Raw genomic sequence first — 23,241 nt, forward strand, 5'->3', positions numbered from 1 at the left:
CAATTCGTACTTTTTCGATCAGACTTCTCAATCAAAAGTTATAGACTAGAAACCCTGGTTTCCAGTAATATGAAAGGTGCTTTATATTGTTTATATTTATATTAATTTATATTGTCAATTACTGTGATTCAAGCACTTTTAATGGCTTCAAGCACTTTAAATGGCTTCAAGCACTTTCCAAGGGCTTGGGGCTTGGTGCTTTGTATTTTCAATTACTTTAGAAAGTGCTTGGTAATTCCAAGCTCTTTAATCACATAAAAGTGCTTAGGGCTTGCAAGCACTTTTATCAAAACAAAGTGCTCGGTGCTTAGTGCTTCAAGCCCTTTTCAAGAGGGCTTTACCCAGCTCTGGGAGAGCCGCACACCATTTACATGGTTCCTATGTACATGCAATTTATTTATTTTACGAGTTGTGTTAGCTCAATTGATTGTACATGTATTTTGATGTGTTTTTGTACTGAATTGATTTATCAGGTTTTCCACTGCATTTATGATGTCTTGCGTAGTTTGTTTTTATAAACTTGCATAATTGCATTTAATTTGATTATCTGATTTTTATCATACAATTTGAGATGTTTTATTTATGTGTATTTTCTCTTGCATTTTATTGCTGTAGGTGATTTATTTCATGTATTCGTGTAGCCTATGCCAGGGTTCCCGTAGAAGGTTTCCCTGGCGTGGTCTTGTTGTGTGCGTAATATATTTATTTGTTCTTGTCATTTCTTACGCACAAAAGTTCTGTCTTTTATTTAACTGCGACTGCCATCCAAAAAAAGACGCTGTACACAACGACACCTACCTTATCACTAGAGGTCATCGAAGCGCATATAGGATATTTAAACTAGAAAATAATACAATTCACGTCATCACGTGAATACATAAATAATTACTTAATAAAACAACATAAAAGCATAACCATCCGTACAGTATAACAAACATGATTCAGGTAAGGGTACTCGAAACAAAAGCCGGACTGACAGACGCCAACTGTATGAGAAATATAGTAAATGCGTGTGTGTGTGTGGATTTAATTGTTACGTTAACCATCAAAAATCAAAAAATAACATTATTGTTCAGTTTTCCGTTTTCTGTTGCGTCTACGCGTTTTTTTACTCGGCTTGCTCTTACACAATACTTTCCCTCTCTTTCTCAGGTCCACGTAACGTTTGTGCAGCTCTTGAAAGGTCCCCTGAAAACTTCGAATGTCGTCGTTTTGATAATTATTAATTATTATCTTCGAGTATTGATCGACTACGTTTACCCTGTCAACGTTCCAACCGCACATCTGACACATACTGAGGCATTTCCGCTTTAACTGCTCCAGTTGCAGTTTCTCGTGGAAGTCGTTGACTACGGAAGACTGCTTGTGCATTAGTTGCGTCAGTACGTCATCGTAATCGGGAAATATCCGCCGATTGCTGTTGAAAACGTAGTTGAACGACGTCTCAACCTCACCGCGCTCGAATTCTGCGCACTTTTGCAAAATCTCCATATGACGTTTGTCCTTCCCGTTTTGCAACTGCGAAATAATGATTGTGTTCAATTTCCTGTACCTCGACATAATTTCCGCTTCGGATTGTCTAAATTGATCGTCAGTATTGCAATCTTTAATTCCGTCGACAAGTTCAAGAATGCGATCGTATTGGTTGTGCGCCTTATAGAACCAGCAAACGTTCGAGTCGTTTATAACGTTCAAATTCTTCGCAACGACCTCCAGGTCTGTGAAACTCGTCACGAAACCTGTACGCTGCTTCAATTCGTGCTTGGTCAACACTGCAATCTCGCAAAAGTTTTGGACGGCGGCCTTGGCGCTCTCCAGATTTTCGGGGCGACCGTCCAGCTTGCAGGAGACAAAGTGACCGGCGTTCGGATTGATAAAGAGCACCACGACGCCAAGGTGCTGCGTTATGAGCTGTCTGAAGTAGGCTCCCTCGGCTACTCGCAAACAGTTGTGCGCCGCCTTGGATATCGTGATCGTGAGACCCTTCTCTTTGGCCGTATCGACTGGCAGAGATAGGTCCTTGACGGGAACGGCTGGCGAATCGGAAGTGTCCGGCCACGAATTGCTGGTGGTACTGGAAACTTCGGGAATTTGCTGTTTGATTTTGGGTTGGTGGAAAACGGGCGATTGTGAACGAAATGTCGGAGCTCCTAGGTTTAGTACACGTTGAATGGAGCGCCAATCCTAAAACAAACAATGCGTCTATATTACTTGGCAAAGCGTAACAAATCTACTGACCACAGGTCATCTTGATCAATTACCATCAAATTAACACATGTTTTGGTACCTTAAGCTCGGAGGTAATACCCAAATCACGAGATAAATACAGAAAGGACAGTTTCGGTTAAATTACAGCAATGGTGAGTCGTTCCACGATATCAGTAGCAATAGTGCTCATGCGCGGAACCGAAAAGATTCACGTATTTCCTTACTGAAGAAAATGAGAAGCAAAGTCGGTATTACGAAAACGACACCCACGTTCAATTCGCCGGAGAGGCCAGTTTTCACTGCACAAGCACAGGAAAATTGTAAAAATCGCATTGAAAAGCACCTATTGCTCGGCCGAAATAATTTTCAGCAACGATAACGGGCAGACGGGCTGACAGTCCATGGACTGCCGACAACTGAAAGTCAGTGTCGTCACTCTTAGTGGTAAACTCGTTCAAAAATTCTTAAGTCGGCTACACACGGTCCGGCCTGCTTGTCAGTTCGAACTGAACGATAACGCAAGTGAATCTATCCGCTTTGCAACCGTTCTGTAGGAATAATTAAATTGTTTTTACAGCCGCCGAAAGTTCTCTTACCGGGGAATATAAGAAAGATTAATTGTATTGAAGTTTAGGTCCGTTAATTATCCATTGTAGTTTTCTAATGGTATTCGAAAATCCAGGATTGAAACCGGTAAGGTCGCGCAGTTTAAGGAAAACATCACATTCCAAATTTGCAGATTTCATTCCGGCTATTTGGATAAGTATAATTAACCGTAATTAGGTGAGTGGGTTACAGTAACAACATCCGATTAAGTCGAGATTACATCCGTTCGGTGCGCTCTTAAAAAACTTGACGTTTGACACCGTTCCCATATTTTTCAGATGTCGGGGAAAAGCGTAATTAATTAAAACCAGTTTTAGGTTGTTTAAGCGTACGTGACGGGAATTCCAGTTTGCCCCTGCTCGAAATGGACGTTTAGATAAATAGAAAACGCAGTGTGACAAAATCTTTTTACATCTTTTGCCCTTTTTGTTTCAACCGTATTAAATTTGGATATTTTCAGTAAATTTTGTTTTGCATTCAGGCATAGTTAACTACTTAAAGAGATACATTTTTGAATTATAATTGTTAACGTAACTTGGTCAGTATTTACCGTTGTGGTAACATGTCCCTGTGGTTAGGACCTCTGATACCCTTGGGAAAAAAATGACAGCACAAAGAGTCGTTGATTTCTAATGATCTTGAAAGTAGAATGACACCGCAAAAAAATGGAGCTTGGATAACCTTCAAATGAAATATGACACTACAAAAAATGGGGTCATTGACCTTTAATGACGTTGGAAGCACCATGTGGCACCGCAAAAAAATGGAATTGACTGCTAACCTTGAATTTGAACCATGGCAACGCAAAAATGACGTAATTGGCCTTCCAATGACCTTGGCTATCATCTTGACCTACCTGCCAAGGTCACCACCACGAACTACACCCACTTTCGAAAGTCATCACCAGGTGGCAAGTGACCTTGAATTAAGCCAGGTGCTACTACTGCCATCAATGTTTGAATTTTTTGTTATAATATTAATGTGGCTATGCCATTATATATTGTTTTATTAAGTATGTATTTATGTATTCGTGAGAGATCCTGTGTGTCTGGCCCTGTATGTTTCCACTAACCATTTATACCATCGAGAAAACACCTAATACCCTTCCGATTCTTCGCTGTTTTTTCTGGAGTGACTTGATGCCACGCGAGAAGGGCCATCACAGGACCATCTCGTCGTTGCCGCTTTCCAGTTTACATATTTTTTTCGAATTTGAGTAAAATTGCATATGTACCGCTTCGTACGGATAGTAGGCGCGAGTTAGGTTATTAATGATAAACGCCCGCATCTAGAACGCACCAGTTGTTACCAAGGTATCAGCGAAACTTTACTGCTTCGAAAGTGTCGCGTGGGGCCGGGACAAAAACGCAGAGCAAACAAAGATGCGGGACGCTGCCGCAAAATTTGCGTTGGTTCCGTTCCGGCGTTTCCACGCGGCAGTATAAATAGCGAAGCACAAAGAGAAAGTTAGAATTTTGGTATGTGTATGGATGGAAAAGGAAATGAATAATAAGAACTTGACATTGAAACTAATGTATTTTACGACATAGCGTTTGTTTGATGCCCTCCCTTGGTCCGCTGGCGTTCTTCCAATTTCCTACATTCATTTCGAAACTCTTCAACGTCGTCGGCTTGATAGCCTCCAATAATGAGCTTAATGTATAGACGAAGTATTCTCTTGGCGTCATCCGGCCAATGATTCCGTCCGCATACCAGCTCCGTACCCCGCCTTAGCCTCTCCAGTTCCACTTTGTTGAAATCTTCAGCTGCAGTACGACTGTGACTGCCTGATAGTTTAGCTAGTGCGTCGCCGTAGTCGGAAAATAGTCGTTTATCGCTATTAAAGACGTAGTTGAACGCCTTTTGAACAGTACCATGGTCGTAGTCTGCGCTCTTTTGCAAAATCTCCAAGTAACGCTTGCCGTCGCCATATTGCAGTTTACCAATAATAATCGCATTCAATTGCCTATACGACGTCATTAGTATCTGTACCGACCTATTGTATTCATGTTCCGAACACTCATTAATTCCGCCAATGTGCTGAAGAATGCGATCGTGCACGCTGTTTGCGTAATCAAACCAAGCGATGTTGGAATCATTTAAAATGCGCAAATTGCCTCTGATCGAGTCATCCGAAAATTGTACGTTAAATCGTGGCGTCACAGTCTGCGAAATTTTCTTTAACTTCACGCTCCTGATCTCGCAAAATGTCAGGACAGCGGTCTCTGCCTTCTTCAAGTTTACGGCGCACCCCTGCAGCGTGCACGCGGGAGAGCCCGCCCCGTAGTCGCAGCGCACCGCGACACCAAGGCCTTCCTCCAGAAGAGTTCTAAAGATTTTCCCTTCTTTGCTCTTCAGACACGTGTAGCGTCTTCTAGATAAAGGCACTGTGAGACCATTGCCATTGGCGGAGGCAGGGGCAGGTGTGATGGGCGAAATCTGGCCGGTGGTACTTGACACTTCCACTGGGGGCTGCGCAGTTTGAAGATCGGATATTGTCGAGTGGTTCGGCAAATGATGAAAGGGGTTCGAACCCTAAAACAAATGAAATTTATACGTAATTTTTACGATGTCAGCGCCCTCTATCCGCCTATCAAAATTTCGCCGCTTAAAACTAAGTTTCTCATTCTGCGCATGCGCACATCTGATTTTTACTATTTAAAATATGGACCTTTACTAGAACACAACAAATAATCTCATATTGCGCATTCTGCGCACGCGCACATTAATCGGCAAGATTTTTCTTGGCTCGAGTGCCAGACCTATAGTATATTGAAAATTGTGGGAGTAGTTAAGGATTCGACCGGACAGACAGACAGAAAAAGCGGCTGCAACAGAGCATTAAACTTGTTCGAAAACACGCAAAAAAGTCCTATTTGGGGGCCAAAAAGGTAAAATTTCAATCACAATTTTTAATTTCGATTAGAACCGGACACCGTTAGGGTCTGAATTCGATCCACAATTGCCAACGAAACGTTTCATTAACTCAAAATTGAAAAAAGTCTTATTTTGTACCAAAAAGGTATGAAATCGTGTTCAAAAAGTGGAATTTTCGATCGAAAAAAATGAACAGTTTAAAATTTCAACCAAACCTCTTGAAATTTCACTAAAGAAGAAACAAATTAGCAATTTTGATACAAAACCTCGAAACATGTCAATTTATGAACACATATTTTCAAAAATTGTGTTCAAAATAGTCATATTTTGGTTCAAAAACGTATGAATTTGTGTTCAAAAAGTGCAATTTTCGATCAAAAAATGAATAATTTAAAATTTCAACTAAACCTCTTGAAATTTCACTAAAGAAGTAACAAATGAGCAATTTTGATGAAAAACTTCAAAACATTTCAGTTTATGAACACTAATTTTCAAAAATTGTGTTCAACAGAGACATATTTTGGATCAAAAAGGCATGAAATTGTGTTCAAAAAGTGCAATTTTCGATCAAAAAATGAATAATTTAAAATTTCAACTAAACCTTTTGAAATTTCACTAAAGAAGAAACAAATTAACAATTTTGATACAAAACTTCAAAAAATTTCAATTAATGAACACAAATTTTCAAAAATGGTGTTCAAAAGAGTCATATTTTGGTTCAAAAACGTATGAAATTGTGTTCAAAAAGTGCAATTTTCAATCAAAAAAAGAATAATTTAAAATTTCAACTAAACCGCTTGAAATTTCACTAAAGAAGAAACAAATTAGCAATTTTGATACAAAACCTGAAAGCATTTCAGTTTATGAACACTAATTTTCAAAAATTGTGTTCAAAAGAATCATATTTTGTTTCAAAAAGGTATGAAATTGTGTTCAAAAAGTGCAATTTTCGATCAAAAAATGAATAATTTAAAATTTGAACTAAACCTCTTGAAATTTCACTAAAGAAGAAACAAATTAGCAATTATGTTACAAAACTTCAAAAAATTTCAATTAATGAAAACAAATTTTCAAAAATGGTGTTCAAAAGAGTCATACTTTGGTTCAAAAACGTATGAAATTGTGTTCAAAAAGTGCAATTTTCGATCAATAAATGAATAATTTAAAATTTGACTTGAAATTTCACTAAAGAAGAAACAAATTAACAATTTTGATACAAAACCTGAAAGCATTTCAGTTTATGAACACTAATTTTCAAAAATTGTGTTCAAAAGAATCATATTTTGTTTCAAAAAGGTATGAAATTGTGTTCAAAAAGTGCAATTTTCGATCAAAAAATGAATAATTTAAAATTTGAACTAAACCTCTTGAAATTTCACTAAAGAAGAAACAAATTAGCAATTATGTTACAAAACTTCAAAAAATTTCAATTAATGAAAACAAATTTTCAAAAATGGTGTTCAAAAGAGTCATACTTTGGTTCAAAAACGTATGAAATTGTGTTCAAAAAGTGCAATTTTCGATCAATAAATGAATAATTTAAAATTTGACTTGAAATTTCACTAAAGAAGAAACAAATTAACAATTTTGATACAAAACCTGAAAGCATTTCAGTTTATGAACACTAATTTTCAAAAATTGTGTTCAAAAGAATCATATTTTGTTTCAAAAAGGTATGAAATTGTGTTCAAAAAGTGCAATTTTCGATCAAAAAATGAATAATTTAAAATTTGAACTAAACCTCTTGAAATTTCACTAAAGAAGAAACAAATTAGCAATTATGATACAAAACTTCAACAAATTTCAATTAATGAAAACAAATTTTCAAAAACTGTGTTCAAAAGAGTCATATTTTGGTTCAAAAACATATGAAATAATGTGCAAAAAGTGCAATTTTCGATCAAAAACATACTTTGGATTAAAAAGGCATGAAATTACGTACAAAAGGTAGTTTTTTCAATTAAAAAATGAACAGTTCAAAATTTCAACCAAACCTCTTGAAATTTCACTAAAAAAGACACAAGTTTGTAAATTTGATACAAAACTTCAAAAAATTTCAATTAATGAACATACATTTTCAAAAATTGTGTTCAAAAGAGTCATACTTTGGATCAAAAAGGCATGAAATTATGTACAAAAAGTAGTTTTTTCAATTAAAAAATGTACAGTTCAAAATCTCAACCAAACCTCTTGAAATTTTACTAAAGAAGAAACAAATGAACAATTTTGACACAAAACCTCAAAACATATCAATTTATGAACACTCATTTTCAAAAATTGTGTTCAAAAGCGTCCTATTTTGGATCAAAAAGGTTTAAAATTGTGTTCAAAGAGTTCCATTTTTGATCAAACAATGAACAATTTCAAATTTCAACTAAACCACATGAAATTTCACTAATGAAGAACCAAATTAACTATTGTGATACAAAACTTCAAAAAATTTCAATTAATGAACCCAAATTTTCAAAAATTGTGTTCAAGTCATATTTTGGATTAAAAAGGCATGAAATTATTTAAAAAAAATAGTTTTTTTCAATTAAAAAATGAACAGTTCAAAATTTCAACCAAAGCTCTTGAAATGAAGAACCAAATTAACTATTGTGATACAAAATTTCAATTGATGAACCCAAAATTTCAAAAATTGTCATATTTTGGTTCAAAAAGGTAAGAAATTGTGTTCGAAAAGTGCAATTTTCAATCAAAGAAATGAATAATTTAAAATTTCAACTAAACCTTTTGAAATTTCATTAAAGAAGAAACAAATGAGCAATTTTGACACAAAACCTCAAAACATTTCAGTGTATGAACACTAATTTTCAAATATTGTGTTCAAAACGGTCCGATTTTGGATCAAAAAGGTGTAAAATTGTGTTTAAAGAGTTCCATTTTCGATCAAAAAATCGTGATAATCGATTGCGCCGTTTGACCTCACATTCCAAGGAACAAAAGAGCGTTGCTGGACTGCCGAATTAAGAGATTTCATTCCGACTATTTGGATAAGTACAATTAATTCTAATTAGGTAAGTAGGTCGTTTGGTGCGCTCTTAAAAAACTTGAAGTTTGACATCGGTCCTATACTTTTCCGATGTCGGGGAAAGGCATAATTAACGCGTTCACGTCGAATTGCATTTCGTGAATTTTAAAGTTTGTATCCGAGCTGCCATTTCAACAACGTCAATCGTCAATCGGATGAGGGAGTTGTGTACACACGCGTCGTAAGGGTCAATAGAGGAAACTATAGAAAATGCGGTTTACTTTTTTAGTTCGCCGAAATAAACGTTATATTGAATAAAATCTTACATTCTGATTGGTTGCTTAACGCAATAACATGCAAAAATGAACTACGTATTCTAAATTAAGTGCGCCGCTTCTTATTGTGTATCCTCTTCATTTTTTGGGCCTCAGTGCGAGCACTGTGGCGCGTTTCGAGTTTTTCATATTCACTTCGAAATATCCCGATATGGAAGTCGTCGTACCCATTGACAATGATCCTGGCGTATTGGGCCGATATTTTATTGATCTCGGTGCCCCACCCATTACGGCTGCATATCAGGGCAGCTCTTCGCCTCAACTTCTCCAGTTCCCATCTTTTGAAGTCTTCGGTTTCAGCATCGCTGACACTGTTCGAGAGTTGTGCCAGTAACGCGTCGTAATCGGGGAACATCGGTCTGTCGTTATTAAAGACGTAGTCGAACGATCTTCTGACAACATCCCGATGGTGATTGGCACCTTCCTCCAGGATGTCCATGTGACGCTGGCCGTCGCCGTTTCGCAATTTGCAAATGATAATCGCATTTAGCTGCCTGTATACATTAGACAGTTCCTTTTCGCGCTTATTATTGTCAGAACCGCAGGCTGCTTCGTCAAGTTCAAAAATGCGCGTCTGCAATTCACTGGCGCGATCAAACCAGCAGGCTTTCGGACTGTGCAGGAGAAGCAAATTTTTCGCCAGCGAACGGTCCCCGAAATCCGTATTGAAAAACGGCACGACATCTTTCCGTTTTAACTTCTTTTTCTCGCAAAAGGTCAGGACGGCGGTTTCGGCCTTTTCCAAATTTATGGCGCACCCCTCCAGTTTGCAGGTGACGAGCTCGGCGTCGGGATTGACGAAACCAATCGAGACGCCGAGATCTTCGGCCAGAATGGTTCTAAAGGTGGCGCCCTCTTTGTTCAGCAAGCACCTGAAGAACTCCTTCGACAAGTAAATTGTGAGGCCTTCGTCTTTGAGCGCGCCCTCACCTCTTTGGGCGAAGCTGGGAGGCAACCAACTGGCGGGTGTCGGTGGACCGAGGTGAGCCGAGCGCTGGGATACCGTCGGATAGTTCGCGTTCGGAAAGGGGCTCCAATCCTAAAACAAATAAATGCCTACATCATCTAGGAGGACCAATTTTTCACTAAAGTAACGACGTCCATGTCTTCTTTAATCGTACAGATGTCATCGTTTCTGTTAAGACTAAAGCTACAGAGGTCCTTAACTCAAAAAAAAGCTTGAGTCACAAATTTATTATTCCACAAGAACTAAATACACAAATCACTAACTACACCAAAAGCCTGTTAATCATTAATTTGTTTATTGTGACGCCTAGAAGTATTTCCACGTGACATTAGCAGAAAACCTTCAATTATTATATACTAGACCCGTGACCTACAAATATTGTACCCCCCCCCCCCCCCAGTGATACGTTTACCCTCAAAACGTGCAGCCCTAAAAGCTCTTACGAAAAATTGTGGTATAAGTGCTAGGAGCATTACATTTTTGAGGAAGAATGTAGACTCGGAGGTTTTTCGGGTCACCCCAGGCGGGGATTTCAGATGGGGGGGGGCGGTTCAAAGAAAAACCGTAATGGAGACTGGTGCAAGAAAGAAGATAAGGGCGCGTTGAAGCAAATTTTCGTGTAGCGTCCATATTTTTGGTGGACAAAGCAGTTTCAGCCTCACGACGGCCATGTTACTGGTGGACAAACTGATTAACATTTGCTTCAGTATACGATCATCGTTTATCGCTTCTCTCTCTTTCCTTCTCTAACGTGAAAAATAAATCGTAAGCGAGATTAATCAGCTAAGTGTGATAGTGTAAGCGGGAATGAGGAGGGGAGGGAGGGGGGGATAGATACAGAAAAACACCAACACGGGGGACTGAGGAAGACCTGAAGGAGGTGGAAAAGAATTATGAAGGATCTATGGCGATGGTGGTAGGAGAAATAGATGAAAAAAAATCATAAATCGCAGTTAGAATCCGTTGAAAAGAAAAAGGATGGAAAGGCTTGAGGAAGAGGCAAAGAAGATATGTAGCTGACGCCAAGAAAATGTGAAGAAAGGGTAAACATGGCGGAGGGAAACGCGAAGATATGTTAATAGGAATATCGGATCGGGAGGAGGGGGTCTGACTGGTTGACTGCTTCCGTTTCAGAACGCCAAAAGTGGGCGATCCGTGCTACGTGGGGGGGGGGGGTAAAGAACCGTGAGGAAGGTGGAAGTGTGCAGAAAGCGTGATAGATTTAAGCAGAAAAGACATGAAAGGCGGTGGGAGTGAATGATGTGCAGAAAGTTAGAATTCAACAGAGGCGGGGGGAGGAGTTTAATACTAAGTAAGGCTTGAAAAAAGCATGGTAGATTTCAGAGAGGGGAGATGCAGAAAAACCGTGTGAAAAGTTTGTATGAGGCGCGCTACAACAGATCTGAAGGAGATGGGACATAATGACGAAGAGAGACAGGCTTGACGCCAAAAAGTTATGGAGCTGCCGACGTGAAGGAAGAGTAAAAAAAAAGGAAAGCGCGAACGAAGTTTTAATAAGAATTGGTGGAGTCGGCTGCTTCCATTTCAAGTTGTCCAAAGTAAGCGATTCATTAACAGTGATGGGAGGGGGAGGCTTGAAGGTTTTGAGAAGAAAACTTGAAGAAGACGTAAACAAAAAATTGACCAGAAATTTTTTAACCGCTATGATTGGTAGAAATTAATTCCTTTCGTTGAGACCTTTCATTAGAGTACCATGAATGATAAAACTAGTTCCACTCCCCCCCCCCCCCCATGTACTTTGATAGAGGACAGAAAGAAGGGCAGTAGTTGGTAGAAAACGTTGAGACCTTTAATTAGAATACAAAGAGCCCCCCCCGGCCCGTTGATAAAAGATCATTAAAGGCATGCGTATGCAAAATCTGAGACCAATTGGTTTTCGTATGTAAAAGTTATGCACGTTTTACTTTCAAAAACAGCATCTCAGGAAATAATTCATGGGGGGGGGGCGCTTTTAGACAGCGAAATTTGATGGCCGTCTGGCACACCTTCAAGGTATAGGCTACCTACTGCAAAAAATTCCAGGGCTCTAGGACCATTCCCCTAGAAGTAGTTCAAAACGGTAGAAGTGGGTCCGGACGGACGGACGGACAAAACGAAAACAATAGCACATTTTTTTTAATTCTTAAAAAATGCGCTAAAAACGAATTTCAAGTTATCCAAAGTAAGCGATTAATCCACAGCGGGGGGAGGTTTTGAGAAGAAAACTGAAATGTAGAAGATGCATGAGAACGGACCGGGGGGGCGGGGCGGTATAAATGAGGCGCAAATAAGGCACTAATAAAAAAACTAAAAGACACTTGAATCAGCTCAAAAGACCAGGAGACAAAAGATGTAAGTGTATAAGTAGGGCTGGGAGGTGGGGGGGGGGGGGTCTAGAAATACACCTGACGTAAAGCAGATGTAAAGAAAGCGTGTAGGAAACGTGGAAAACCGAGCAGAGTTTAAAGAAGATATGAAAGAGGCGCCACGGAGAGAGAGTGAAGCAGATTAGAAAACGCAAAGGGGAAAATAAATGGTGCGAATGAGGTTTCAATAAAAATTAAGAGGGAGAGGGGAGGGGTGGAATTGGCTGCTGCCATTTCCGGTTTCTGAAGGCTGGCGATCCATTTCTGGTGACCAGGGGAGGGGCGTGTACAAGAATAAGGAAGTGGCGTGAAGAAAAGGGGAATGAGAAGTCAGGTCTTTATAACGCAGGATTACACGGGAGGTGAAGCACAAATGAAATGGGGAGTATACAAGCTGACTGCGCACAATTCGACAGGTAACCAGAGGAAAAGGCCGTAAGGGAAGCATTACGAAAGCTTTACGGGGGAGTAGACTGTAATGAAGCCAGACTATTAAGGATGGCGAGGAAAAGGCAAAAATAAGCCCGGGGGGGGGGCAGATGAAAAAGTTGAAGGAAGCATGATTCTTCTGGTGGGGGAGTGAAGCAGACTAAAAACGCGAAGGAGAAAATCGCAAGGGAGATGAGAATCTGACGAGAAGAGACAGATATAAAAGAAATGAGGGATAAAGGGTAGGCTTGACACGAAGAAAATAAGGAGCTGGCGACAAGACTTCACGTCAGAGTAAAAAAAGAATTAAAGAAGCGCGGACGAGGTTTCATTAGGAGGGGAAGGAGGGACAGTTGGCTGCTTCCATTTCAGGAAGGTCGGCAAGGATTGAAGGTGGCGTGAAGAAAGCATGAAGAAAAGGTGAAAATAAGCAACACTTTTATATATCAGCAATGAAGAGGGATGGGGGGGGGGGGGGATAAAAGAAGGTTTGTTAGGAAGAGCAAACTGATTAACATTTGCTTCGGTTTATGATCATCGTTTATCGCTCCTCTCTTTCCTTCTCTAACGTGAAAAATAAATCGCAACCGAGATTAATCAGCTAAGTGTGATAGTGTAAGCGGGAATGAGGAGGGGGGAGGGGGGGGATAGATACAGAAAAACTGCGAAACAGCCTTGAATAAGGCACGAAAAGGAAGACTTACACGCGGGTCTGAGGAAGACCTGAGGGAGGTGGAAAAGAATCACGAAGGATCTATGGCGATGGTGGTGTAGCAGAAACAGATGGAAAAAAGTCATAATTCGCAGTTAGAATCCGCTGAGAAGAAAAAGGAGGGAAAGGCTTGAGGGAGAGGCAAAGAAGATATGTAGCTGGCGCCAAGAAAATGTGAAGAAAGGGTATAAATGGCGAAGCGGAGCGCGAAGAGATGTTAATACGAATAGGATAGGGGTGAGGGGGTCTGGACTGGTTGGCTGCTTCCGTTTCAGAATGCCCAAAGTGGGCGGTTCATCCTACGGGGGGGGGGGGGGGGAGGTAAAAGAACCGTGAGGAAGGTGGCGAGACGGTTGAAAGGACGCGTGATCGATTTAAGCAGACAAGTCATGAAAGGGGGTGGGCGGAGGAGTTTGCAGAGTAGATTGCAGAGAGGGGAGATGCTGAAAAACTGCGTGAAAAGTTTGTATGAGGGGCGCGAGAAAAGATCTAAAGGAGGTGGAAAATAATGACGAGGACAGACAGGCTTGACGCCAAGGAGCTATGGAGCTGCCGACTTGAAGGAAGAGTAAACAAGTATAAATTGTGCAATGAAGCGCATTTTTTTAACCGAAATAGTTTTGTTTTGACATCACCAATGGATATATTTCTTGAAGATGTTCCAATCGCCCTTTGTGAGTATCCTCTTTCGATCATCCGTTCTGGAGATATAAGGGAATATATCCGAACACGGTAAGGGGTCAAGGAGGAGGACTATGGTTGGTAGAAATTAATTCCTTTCATTAGAGTACCATAAAGGATAAAACTAGTTTCACTCCCCCTCCCCCTCGTACTGTGATAAGACGACAGAAAGAAGGGTTGTAGTTGGTAGAAAACGGTTCCTTTCGTTGAGACCTTTAATTAGAATACAATGAGAGATAAAATTAATGTTTAACCCCCCCCCCTCAGACCCCGTCGCTAACTGATCTCGGAAAAGAGTCGCGCGGGAAAGTTATAGTTTGTACAAACCAATTTATTTCGATGAGAGCTTTCATTACAATACCATAAAGAGCAGAACATGTGTTTACCCCCCCCCCTCTCATTTTTCTAAAGTTTAACTTGGCACCACTAAAAGGCATACGTATGCAAAATCTGAGACCAATTGTTGTCGTATGTAAAAGTTATGCACGTTTTACTTTCAAAACAGCAGGGAAAAAATTCGGGGCCCCCCCCCCCCTTTTAGACAGCGAAATTTGATGGGCGTCCGGTACACCTTCAAGGTATAGGCTACCTACTGCAAAAAAAATCCTCTAGGACCATTCCCCTAGAAGTAGTTCGAAATGGCAGAAGTGGGTCCGGACGGACGGACAAAACGCAAACAGCACATTTCTTTTAATTCTTAAAAAATACGTTATTAACCTAAGGAAAGCGCGAACGAAGTTTTAATAAGAAGTGTGGGGGGAGGGGGGGGGGGGGGTCGGCTGCTTCCATTTCAAGTTATCCAAAGTAAGCGATTAATCCACAGCGGGGGGAGGTTTGTTTGAAGGTTTTGGGAAGAAAACTGGAATGTAGAAGATGCATGAGAACGGCCGGGGGGGGGTGTAAATGAGGCGCAAAGGAGGCACTAATAACAAACTAAAAGAGACTTGAATCAGCTCAAAAGACCAGGGGATCAAGAGATGTAAGTGCATAAGTAGGGCTGAGAGGGGGGGGGCTAGAAATACACCTGGCGTAAAGCAGATGTGGAGAAAGCGTGTAGGACCCGTGGAAAACCGAAAAAAGTTTAAAGAAGGTATGAAAGAAACGGTGGTGGTGAGAAGGTGAAGCACATTAGAAAACGCAAAGCGGAAAATAAATCGTGCGAATGAGGTTTCAATAAAAATTAAGATGAGGAGGGGGGGGAGGGGGGAATTGGCTGCTGCCATTTCCGGTTACCGAAGGCTGGCGATCCATTTCTGGTGACCAGGGGAGGGGTGTGTACAAGAATAAGGAAGGCTTGAAAGTGGCGTGAAGGGGAAAGGGAAGTCAGGAAAAGGGGGAAGGGATAATGATGACTTAAAATAAGCGGGATAGATTACAACCAGTATGAAGGGATGAAAGAGATGCCGAAGAAGAGTGGAAAAGATGGTAGGATAACTGTAAAAAAAACTGGAGGCACCGGGAATCGAACCCGCGCAACTAGAGAAGTTGTACTTCTACTACGCAGCAAACCGAGAATGGGATCAGGAACAGGCAAACCACGGGCGTCGATCTACAGAATGAGTTAAAAAAAGGCAATATCTAGAGGTGCTGTACAAATAACTTTATGATCATTAAATTACAGTATAGTACATACAATCTGTTGCAAAGAATACCGCAACGTTCACATCGTGCACATCACTATTCAGTAGACGGACACGTCGTCTCTTGCACTTTTCCGTGTTTTCTAATTTGTAAAATGTAACGTTGGAAAATCTTCAGAAATTCGCTCCTAAATATATTAACATCCTCGCTTTGATAATTATGAATGACTATCCTCGCGTACCTACAGAACATCTTCCTGCCGTCATCGGCCCAGTCGCACGTCCTGCACATTCTGCATATCTTCCTCAGCAAAATTTTCGGATTCCTAAATTCTTCGGTCGTGGCGTTCGCGAGTTGCGTCATTAGCTCGTCGTAATCGGGAAAAATTCGTCGATCGCTATTGAAGACGTGGTTAAACGACCGCTTGACGTCGTCAAAGTCGCGATCGAGGAACTGTCTCAAGATCTCCATGTGACGTCCGGCTTCCTCGTCGTCTTGCAATTTGACAATTAGAATGGTGTTCAGCTTCGCGTAGCTTTCCTTCAGTCTCTCTTCGCAACTTTGGTATTCGCACTCGGTGCAATCTTTAATTGAGGCGATAGTGTGAGCGATGCACTCGTGCAGCAGAATTGCCTTATAGAACCAAAAATGGCCGGTAGAGCTTAGGGAATCCAAATTCTTTTGGACAGTGGTGAGACCGGTAAATTCTCTATCGAAAATTGGTATAAGCGATCGTTTTTTGAGTTGTCGTCTAAGTCCTGTGTGTTGGTCGCAGAAGTTTTGGATGGCGTTCTTCGCCTTCTCCAAATTGCCATGGGGGCCCTTCAGCTTGCACGTGGGCAGCGTGTCCGCGTTGGGATTGTCGAGAGTCGCGACAACGTGGAGATGCTGCGCCACCAGATTTCTGAAGTATACACCGTCACTTTTTGAGATGTAATTGTAAGCCGCTGTAGACAACGTCATGGTAAAACCTTCATCGTCTGCCGTTTTTTTCGGTGGAGTAGGCGAAACGTTCGCCGGACTCTTCGCTTGAATGGACGAAACGAAGCCGCCGCTGGGTTGCGGTACGGCAGCGACCGGTTTTTTACTCCTTACCGTCCTGACCGGCGCTAGCACGGTCGGACCGAGTCTTGACGGCAGAAAAAGGGCGAGTTGAAGGGCGGCCAAGTGGTCGAGGTTCAGAATAGGAAAACGTGGAAGGACGCCCAAAGCCTAGAAAAAATATAATATGACTAAATAGCTTGTTGCGGCTGAGATGATAAATGAAGCACTGTTGGGTCGGGATCTTGGAGAAGAAGCCATGGATCAGCAAATTCTAAATGGAAAACCCTCATGGAAGGGGATCAGCTGAAGGCTACCTTCAACCATAACGGGTAACGGAAACCGGTTTCCCGATTAACCGTTTTTTTTTCTCGTCGTTAAAGAAACCGGTTAAACCGCTTTTTAATATTCAACCGGTTCGTATTTTTTGAAGAAATAAAGTAATGGTATCAGTGATGTAACGGAATATGGTTTTGTGCTTAGGTCAGTCGACCTGACGCAAACAGCATTGTCACCGTCCTCCGTGCTCATTGTGGGATTCAACTGGCTCCCTGCTATGGGGTTGTTTGAGTCAGGAGAATGGGTTTCTGCCATGTTGTGTCTTCAATTTTCGGTCCTCGATCTTCAATTTCAGTTTTAAGTCTTCGGTATTGAGTCTTGAATCTTCAGTTGTCAGCACAACAACCAGCCTTTCTGACCCTGAACGACGAATAATAATAATAATAATGTTTATTGTTGTTCAACACACTCATAATCCATACATGAACAATCGCAAAAAATATAAATAAATCGTTAAGCGCATACCGCATTATTAAAACTATAGTAGGAACTAATATTTAAAATAGAAAACATAAAATCAATATAAATATTGCAGTAGGTAATTGTAACTAGTGAAATAAATAAATACCTTTGACATTTCTCAACTAAAAATAGAATATTGATAAAGAGAATTTAAAAAAAAATAAAGTAAAGAAAAAAAAAGGTCGGATGCCTATACAACCTGAATGTTCACCCTGTATATTGTAGTTCAAATTTTTTTTATAATTCGTAATTAATTAAAATATCTGTAAACTACATCTTTTGACCTCTGGGCAGCCGTCTTCAGCTTCCCTAAGGCAATATCGCTAAGTACACATCACTACTTCAACAGAAAAAACAAAATACACTAAAAATTTTAACCCATAAATATAAAAAAACAGCGTGATCTTAAATAAACTTTATTTGACACAGCGAATATTATTGCAAAATACGAACAATAGCAGAAATAAACCAACGTATTATTAACTCATTAACAACCAATAAATTAAAAAAGTTTTTTCAGATTTTTTATTGAATACGATACAAAGTATTAAACAAAATTACTTTTGATTTTTTCTCATAAATCCAACATTAACACAAACGACCCATAAACCGATGGCTTTAAGGGTGTTGAGCAGTTCGCTTTTTGTCATTTTAAATCAAAAAATGTTTCATACGAACATTTATTTTGTAACTACCCGTTATATGTGTTACTAACTACTAGCTGTGATTTTCTCTAAAATAAGTGAACTAATTTGTTTGTCGTTTACCACACCTTGCTGAAGGAACTAACGGTTTTTTTTTTATTTCAAATAGACAGAATGGAAAAATTTGTTGATTTATCATTTGAATGTTAGTTTTTTTTTAATTGTAAATTTAGTCGCTAATTGTTTAATTCCATTTTGTATTTAAGTTGTATCATAAATTTAAAACGGGAACGTTTAATGAAAATATTATCTGGTTAGGTGTTGATAAAAAGTCGTTATCGGGCAAGACAAGACAAACAATGTCTCGTGAGAGATAAGCGATGCAGGTGTTTAATCAGTTCTGGCGGCGTAGATGGAATTTCGAGTTTTCCGTTTCCGGACTTGACATTCCCATTTAATGTCAGCATGTCAGAAGACTACAATAAAAATAAATCAGTCAAAGATATTCTAGTTCATTTATTTTGTCCAAAACCGTCTATATAATAAAGAAGGTTCAATTTTAGTGGAAAAAATTACACATTTTCCACATTATTTGATGTTTTATCTCTGGTATATTGTTTATTAAGTTAAAGTTAACAAATTAATCATCCCAATTATATTGATACTTGTTGGTAATCTGGTTCTTGTTTCAACATTACTTTCTTCACAATCTCTAATTTGGTGTGAAATGAATCTTCCACGTAGCAGTCTGCCACTGTAGAAGATTTTCAATTATTGCCACGGTTGAGGATCATAAGATTACCACCCGCATCTGCCAAAAGAGTCACGAGGCCCTCCAGTGTAACCGACTCATTGCAAACAATAATGCACCTAAAATGAACCAAATACAGTATACCTTCTTTCTCAAGAACCTCTCCACCTGTCCTCCCTCCAGACGCCTCACCTTGACAATCCACTTTACCCACTGAAGACGCAGCACGTTTTTCATCGAAATGTAGAAAATATGCGAGTAAATGGTCCTTCTTGTACAGACTTCAATTTACTTCATGCAGGTAATGAATTTATAATTGTCACAATAACAGTCACCAGAATTAATACTAATAACCAGGGTTCGGAGGATATATATCCCGCGATATATATCAGATATATTCAATAATAAACTGTATAGTATTGATCCGTTCGGCTGCGGCGCGAGCTTCGCCGATCGGGTACTCCCTTATTGCAGATCAAAGCTGGGCAGTATTCGATGTTGTAAATACTTTTTAGTATTCAAATACTTTGTAATTAAATACTTTTATGGAAACAGTATTTGTATTTGTAACTCAAATACTTTCACAAATATTTAGTATTCGAATACTTCGCATAGTATTTGAATACTTAACCTTCCTTTTTTTACCAAAAATCGACTACTCCAAAATTTCTCGGGAAAACACTTTTTCTTATTAATTTTGGTGCGTAGAATCCAAACCAATTCGTACTTTTTCGATCAGACTTCTCAATCAAAAGTTATAGACTAGAAACCAATTTCGAAAGAAAATTCAAAGGGCTGTAACTTTTGAACTAATAGCCCAATCTTGGAACTGTTTGAAATTATGGATTCTACAGGCCACATTCTATAAGAAAAATTTTTTTCCGGGTCGATCTGAGACAATTTTTTTTGCGGGCCTCAAAAAAAGGCAGTGTATAACCTTCCTTTTTTACCAAAAATCAACTACACCAAAATTTCTCGGGAAAACACTTTTTCTTATCAATTTTGGTGCGTAGAATCCAAAACAATTCGTACGTTTTCGATTAGACCTCTCAATAAATAGTTATGGACAAAAAACAAATTTCGAAAAAAAATTCAAAGGGCTGTAACTTTTGATCTAGTAGCCCAATCTTCAAACTGTTTGAAATTATGCATTCTACGGGCCAAGTTCTATAGGAAAATGTTTTTTCCCGGTCGATCTCAGACAATTTTTTTTCCGGCCTCAAAAAAAGGCAGTACTTTTTAAGTTATTCAAATATTTGAGAACAATTTAGAAATGTTTAGGGAAAGTTTCCATTGTCACAAAATCAAATATAAAAATCCGATACATCTGAATACCGAACTCGATAGTCTACGTAACTTAAAAACAATATGGACCTATGGTACCAATTTTCAAAGCGATCGCACGTTTCTAAACAAGTTATCATGCACACGGACAAACGGATGGTCAAAAATGGATCTGTTCCAAAATCGCTAAGATTAATTTCAGAAAGGCGTACGTATCATGTGCACGACGTACGATCGCTTTGAAAACTGGTACACGTATTCTTAAGGATATAACTGGTATAAGAAAGGTCCTGGTATAGGTACCTCCTATATAATAATATAATAATAATAATAATAATACGCTTTTACTCCCCTTAAATTTGTATATAACAATAGAAATATAAAAAAAGCTAACCCCATACAAAGTATAACTTGATTTTTTAAGTAGTATTAAGCCTTTTATCTAGTATACTATTTTAAATTTTTAATGTATTTGAGTGGCAAGTATTCGAATACTTTTTCAAAGTAAGTAAATGAAATACTTTTCAAAGTATTCGAATACTTCTTATAGTATTCGAATACCTTTGATAGTATTAGAATACTTTTGAAAATATTCGAATACATTCTAAAGTATTTGAATACTTATTTTTTAAAGTATTTGAATACTTTTCAATGTATCTGTATAGTATTCGCTTGTGCTGGACGTAAAAGTATTTAGTATTCAAATACCTTTGATTTGTGTAAAGTATTTACTATTTAGTATTCAAATACTTTTTGAAAGTATTCTGCCCAGCTCTGTTGCAGATCAGATGAATCACCGGCGCAACGATTTGTTTAATGTTTTATTTGCTTTTTCAGGCTTTCCCTGACTGTTCACTGTTGTGTTGTGTGAATAAGAATAATAATTTTTATTTAATTAATATGCCAAAACCAAAGCATCATTTGATATATATCCGATATATATCTGATATATCCGATATTTATCTGATATATATCCGATATATATCATGTGAATGTGATATATTTATATAAATATCATGATATTTTCGGTCGCTGCTAACTTGCTCATTGAGAGGATTTGGATGAAATCTTGTTTAATTTTCGAGGCCTTATGATAAATAAATTGCTCGGTAGCTCTATAATGACCCTACCGAAACTCTCTGATGAGATAAAAGATGTGTTTACTTATGCCGTACAGAGAAAGACAAGGGTTCATCCCAAGCATCAAACACCGAAGACACTTACACGTACACAGCCTCAAAAGGGGGTGAAACAGAAACTGTGTATCGAACATCGCTTGATGCAAATGAATCAATCTGATGGAGTTTATGTTCAAATTTGATACCCAAAACAATTGAATTGAATGAAAGATGTCTCTTTAGCTATGACTTACCTCAAGATTGTTCAAGCCTAACTGAGGCTGAGTCTGAGGTAACAGCCCCATTCGTGGTCGTTTATGCGGAGGTGGATCCATTTCTGGGTCAAAAGGAACTTTTGCACAAACTAAACACAACAAACAAACCCCCTTGTGCACATCGATTAACGTTGCTGTGTCTATATAGACGGCCAGTAGTCGGTAGTGGCACATGTCAAAGCCTTCTACAATATACAGGGTTGTTAAAAAAAGCGGCGGTGTTACAGGTGTTTTTATTTCAGTAATTAGATACAAGTACATACACCTTCTTGAGATAATAAATACCTAATTAGATGTGCAGGTGCATTTGCGGGACAGTATTGCAGTGTACTTGAACCGCAAATTCTACGCGAACTTCACACTACAGTAACGCGGAAATAAAATCGACCTGGCAACGTTTGAAAATGGCCACTCGAAAGAGTATTCCCTCCAAAACTAAACAACATCCCGCTTAAATTTGAAAAGTGGCATGTGATCAAACATCTAACCAGGGCAGGTGTAAAGTAAAATTATTTGCAATGATGTGAATGCGTAACATAAAATTATAACATCACAAAAAGTAGCAGGTAGAGTTCAAGAGGTAACATATAGGTTAAAAACAAGTTTTGGGAATTATGGGTCAGGTAAGCAGGTACCAAGGTTCTAATCAATCTAATTCAATTCTTGCATGGGGCCATTCTGCCCACTCTCGAGTATTATTTGGTTTGCAGCGCAAATGTATACGATTATTAAAAAACCTTAAATACAGAGATTGTTGTCGTCAGGGTTTTATCGAATTAAATATATTGACATTACCTTGCATTTACATACAGCAATGTTTAATATATACTAAAGAACACATGACTACACTAACTGTAAGCACGGATATTCATACTTACAATACAAGGAACAAAGAGAATCTTTATATACCGTTTCATAGATTAAACAAGACCAAAGATGGCACTACATTTTACGGCATGAAATTTTTCAATGTCTTGCCAAAACAAATAAAATATTTAGATTTGCACGCATTTAAAAACTGTGTAAATAGTTACCTTAAACGAAAAGCTTTTTATTCTTATGAAGAATTTTTAAAAGATAAATTTGATAACATTTAAGTTTTAAAAGCAACAGTACCTTGTGTGATCATGTTCTCGTGTCCTTTGTCTTTTTTTTTTAATATTATGTAATTGTACCTGATGACGTGTGAAAATACTATTGTATAGATCACAAATAATAAAATGAAATGAAATGAAATAAGAAAGGGTGAAATACACAGGATGTGACTCATCTTTGGTGCAATAAAGTCCTTTTGTTAAAAGCAACATGGAAAATTACATGGCCCTATAGGCAAATTTAACTACAAACAAAATATGGGAAAACTACGAATCCTAACTCATTTATCGTACATAGATTCTAAACCGACGAGTTTTGATTAGCATAATCCCGCTCCGGCAAGATAGGTAGCGTCGCCCCTCGTTAGGAGTTTCAAGCCTACAGTTGAACGTCGAAAACAATCACGGAATTAGGTGTCGTAACACAAATTTGACTACAGTTTTTACCACCCCCGTGACTGCTTCATTCACGGAGAAAATGTTAGTTACAAACAACA

General features: G+C 38.9%; 1 protein-coding gene across 4 annotated transcripts; it reads right to left on the bottom strand.

The window, feature by feature from the left end:
• Positions 1–1,014: 1,014 nt before the first annotated feature.
• Positions 1,015–21,800, bottom strand: LOC116180546. 4 transcript variants are annotated; one of them, XM_031500590.1, is made up of 2 exons: positions 21,630–21,800; positions 1,015–2,184 (listed from the first exon to the last, which is right to left on the bottom strand). In XM_031500590.1, the coding sequence occupies exons 1-2, from the start codon at positions 21,708–21,710 to the stop codon at positions 1,066–1,068; spliced, it is 1,200 nt and encodes a 399-aa protein (XP_031356450.1). In that variant the 5' UTR covers positions 21,711–21,800; the 3' UTR covers positions 1,015–1,065. The 4 variants fall into 4 exon arrangements, with proteins under 4 accessions (XP_031356450.1, XP_031356452.1, XP_031356453.1 ...); XM_031500592.1 differs by lacking the exon at positions 1,015–2,184 and adding an exon at positions 4,332–5,349; XM_031500593.1 differs by lacking the exon at positions 1,015–2,184 and adding an exon at positions 8,942–10,039.
• Positions 21,801–23,241: the final 1,441 nt, after the last annotated feature.

This window comes from Photinus pyralis, unplaced genomic scaffold (assembly GCF_008802855.1).
Source record: "Photinus pyralis isolate 1611_PpyrPB1 unplaced genomic scaffold, Ppyr1.3 Ppyr1.4_LG9, whole genome shotgun sequence".
Classification (NCBI taxonomy): domain Eukaryota; kingdom Metazoa; phylum Arthropoda; class Insecta; order Coleoptera; family Lampyridae; genus Photinus; species Photinus pyralis.